The sequence below is a fragment of the Dermacentor silvarum genome, chromosome 7, assembly GCF_013339745.2.
Source record: "Dermacentor silvarum isolate Dsil-2018 chromosome 7, BIME_Dsil_1.4, whole genome shotgun sequence".
Lineage (NCBI taxonomy): Eukaryota > Metazoa > Arthropoda > Arachnida > Ixodida > Ixodidae > Dermacentor > Dermacentor silvarum.
In genome coordinates, this window is record NC_051160.1 from 78989870 (window position 1) to 78992282 (window position 2413).

Genomic DNA, 2413 nt, shown 5'->3' on the forward strand with positions numbered 1-2413 from the left:
GTTTCAGAACGCATAAAAAAATGGCTGCCCTGCTCATTGCTAAGGCGGTGGCTCTTCGCCGTCACCGACGTGGACACGGAAAGCCGGACAACGCCTTTGACATGCCGGATGACCATTTTCGAGAGCATTTTCACCTCTCCAAGGAAACGGTGCGGTTGTTGTGCGAGGAGCTGGCGGGGGAACTAAAAGTGGAGCGCGCGACGGGACTGTTGGTGGAGCGGCATGCGTTTGTTTGCTACCGGAAGCTTCCAAGCGTCCGTAGGAAGTGAGGAGACGATCCGGGTGTCGCAGTCGACCATGAGCGAGTGCGTGCGACGCGCGGCAGAGGCTGTCCTGAACGCAGGTCCCCGCAACAAGTCGGTCCAATTTCACAAGACGTCCGAGGAAAAGGCAGCTGTGAAGGAGGGTTTCCTTCGGCACGGTGCTATTCGCGGCGTCATCGGATGCGTGGATGGCAGCCTCGTTGCCATTATCGCACCGAAGGGTGAGCGCAAGGCTGCATTCATGTGCCGCAAGGGATACTCCGCCCTAAACTGCATGTTCGTAAGTATACGTCACATTTTTAGTGCTGCTCATTCTTTTGACAGTTGTGTTGCATTGTCAACGCGGACTTCATCCGTTCACATTTTCCGCATATCTTCGACGCGGACATGAGGATCCTGCCGTGCATCCCATGCGACCAGGGTCGGATCACGACTCGTTCACCGATGTGCGCCGGTGGTTCCAGGCGGCGCGCATCGCGAATCCCGGTGAATACATCATCAGTAAGACAGAGCATTTTTTTTGTCGCAATCACGCTTCATTAGGGAATAGAACGCCATGCCCGCCCCAACACAAACTGATAACTAAATAACATGCACACGAGTAAGTGCCGGTCTAAGTAGAAAAAAATTTAACCAATTAGTGCTAGCACTGACAATTTTCAAAGTGTTAAGTTACAAGCATGCTACCAAGTACCTGCCAGGAGCAGAACAAAGCAACACGTATCAGTGCTACTATTGTATCATTGGTAGCACTCGTAAGTGTTGATTTCTTCAGCTCCAGGAGGCACCGAGTAGTACGCTTGTAATTTGGTTAATAGTTAGTGTCGGGGCGGACATGTCCAACTCGTGCTCTTACTTGGGACTCACGACAGTGTAAGGTCTGCAACGTCTGAACCCTACCTTTGTTTAATGGTGCTGTAACTTTCCTCAGTTGTCAACTTGCCTCTCGTCAGAGCAGTACTCAGTGCACCATTTCCATTTTCATGCAGGTGACAGCGGCTACCCCTTAGATTCGTGGCTCCTGTGGCTCCTCCACTGCGTTCCGTAGTGGAGAGGTGTATTGGGCTCTTTATGAGCCGTTTCCGCTGTCTGCAGCGGTACCGCACCCTTCTATACGAGCCAGAACGTGCGGCCAAAATTGTCGCTGCATGTGCTGTGTTGCACACACAATCTTCGGCTGTCTGAGGGTGGCAAAGACGATGACGATGAAAATGATGACGACAGCAGCACCAGCAGTAGTAGCGAACTCGATAACAACGACGACCCCATACCACACGGTCTGGCCCGAAACAGGGAGTCTCGATTGAATTATCTGAGGGGGCGGGCTTTCCGAAACAGTGTAATCGGCATGTTCTACACAACCCGTGCGCAGCATATGCATTACATTACTTGAGGAGTGTGTGGCTGCATTTGCGACGTCAACAGCATTGTGAGCATCGCTAGGTGCTTGCACGCTGTTGTGGTGTCAGCAAGATGTGGTGGTCTAACAGATACGAAATAATTGCATTGTGCATTTAATGCTGTGAAATTGCTGACAAAACATTTTGCATACTCAATTGTAGTTGATGTCTACGTAATGCAAAGCATTCACGATTTGTAGAGAAATGTAAAAGTTGGGTAGTCGAGGGTTTTGTAGACCTTACATTTATAATAAGTAAAACAGACTATATAGGGGAAACATATAAGATTGAAAGCAAACTAAAATTAAGTGGCTTATAAAAGTGTGACATGATTTGCTTGCTGCTGCTGTCGTCATGTAGATTCCCTGTGTGCCATGAATGTAGCGTGCAGTTTTGTTTTGTAGCCTTATTTCTTACTGGTATCCCTGACAGTTTACCGCTCCCCTTATGCAATGAAGGACACTAGCGTTCGTCTCCTCGATTTCTACTCGGGCAGTGAAGCTCACAAAAGCCAAAATGCACAGTGCCCATCACACCTGCTCTATCGAACGTGCTGTTACACGCACACCTTCTAGGTCCTGCACTCTTTTCTCTCGCAACCAGCGCAATATTTCCTCCTAGTGACGAAAATGCTGTCAACTGGTCATCCAACATGTCAAGCGGTGTGTCTTCCGTGAAGTGTGTTCATGTAGATTTCAGCAAAGTGCTCTCACTTGTAAATAGTAGAGTCAATAACTGAAATGTTTCACT

The 2413-nt window shown here is 49.0% G+C and overlaps 1 protein-coding gene across 1 annotated transcript; it reads left to right on the forward strand.

Annotated features, from left to right (window-relative positions):
- Positions 1-222: 222 nt before the first annotated feature.
- LOC119458987 (uncharacterized) lies at positions 223-1273 on the forward strand. The gene is made up of 2 exons (XM_037720837.1): positions 223-543; positions 1253-1273. Exons 1-2 carry the CDS (start codon positions 223-225, stop codon positions 1271-1273), a joined length of 342 nt encoding a protein of 113 aa, XP_037576765.1.
- Positions 1274-2413: the final 1140 nt, after the last annotated feature.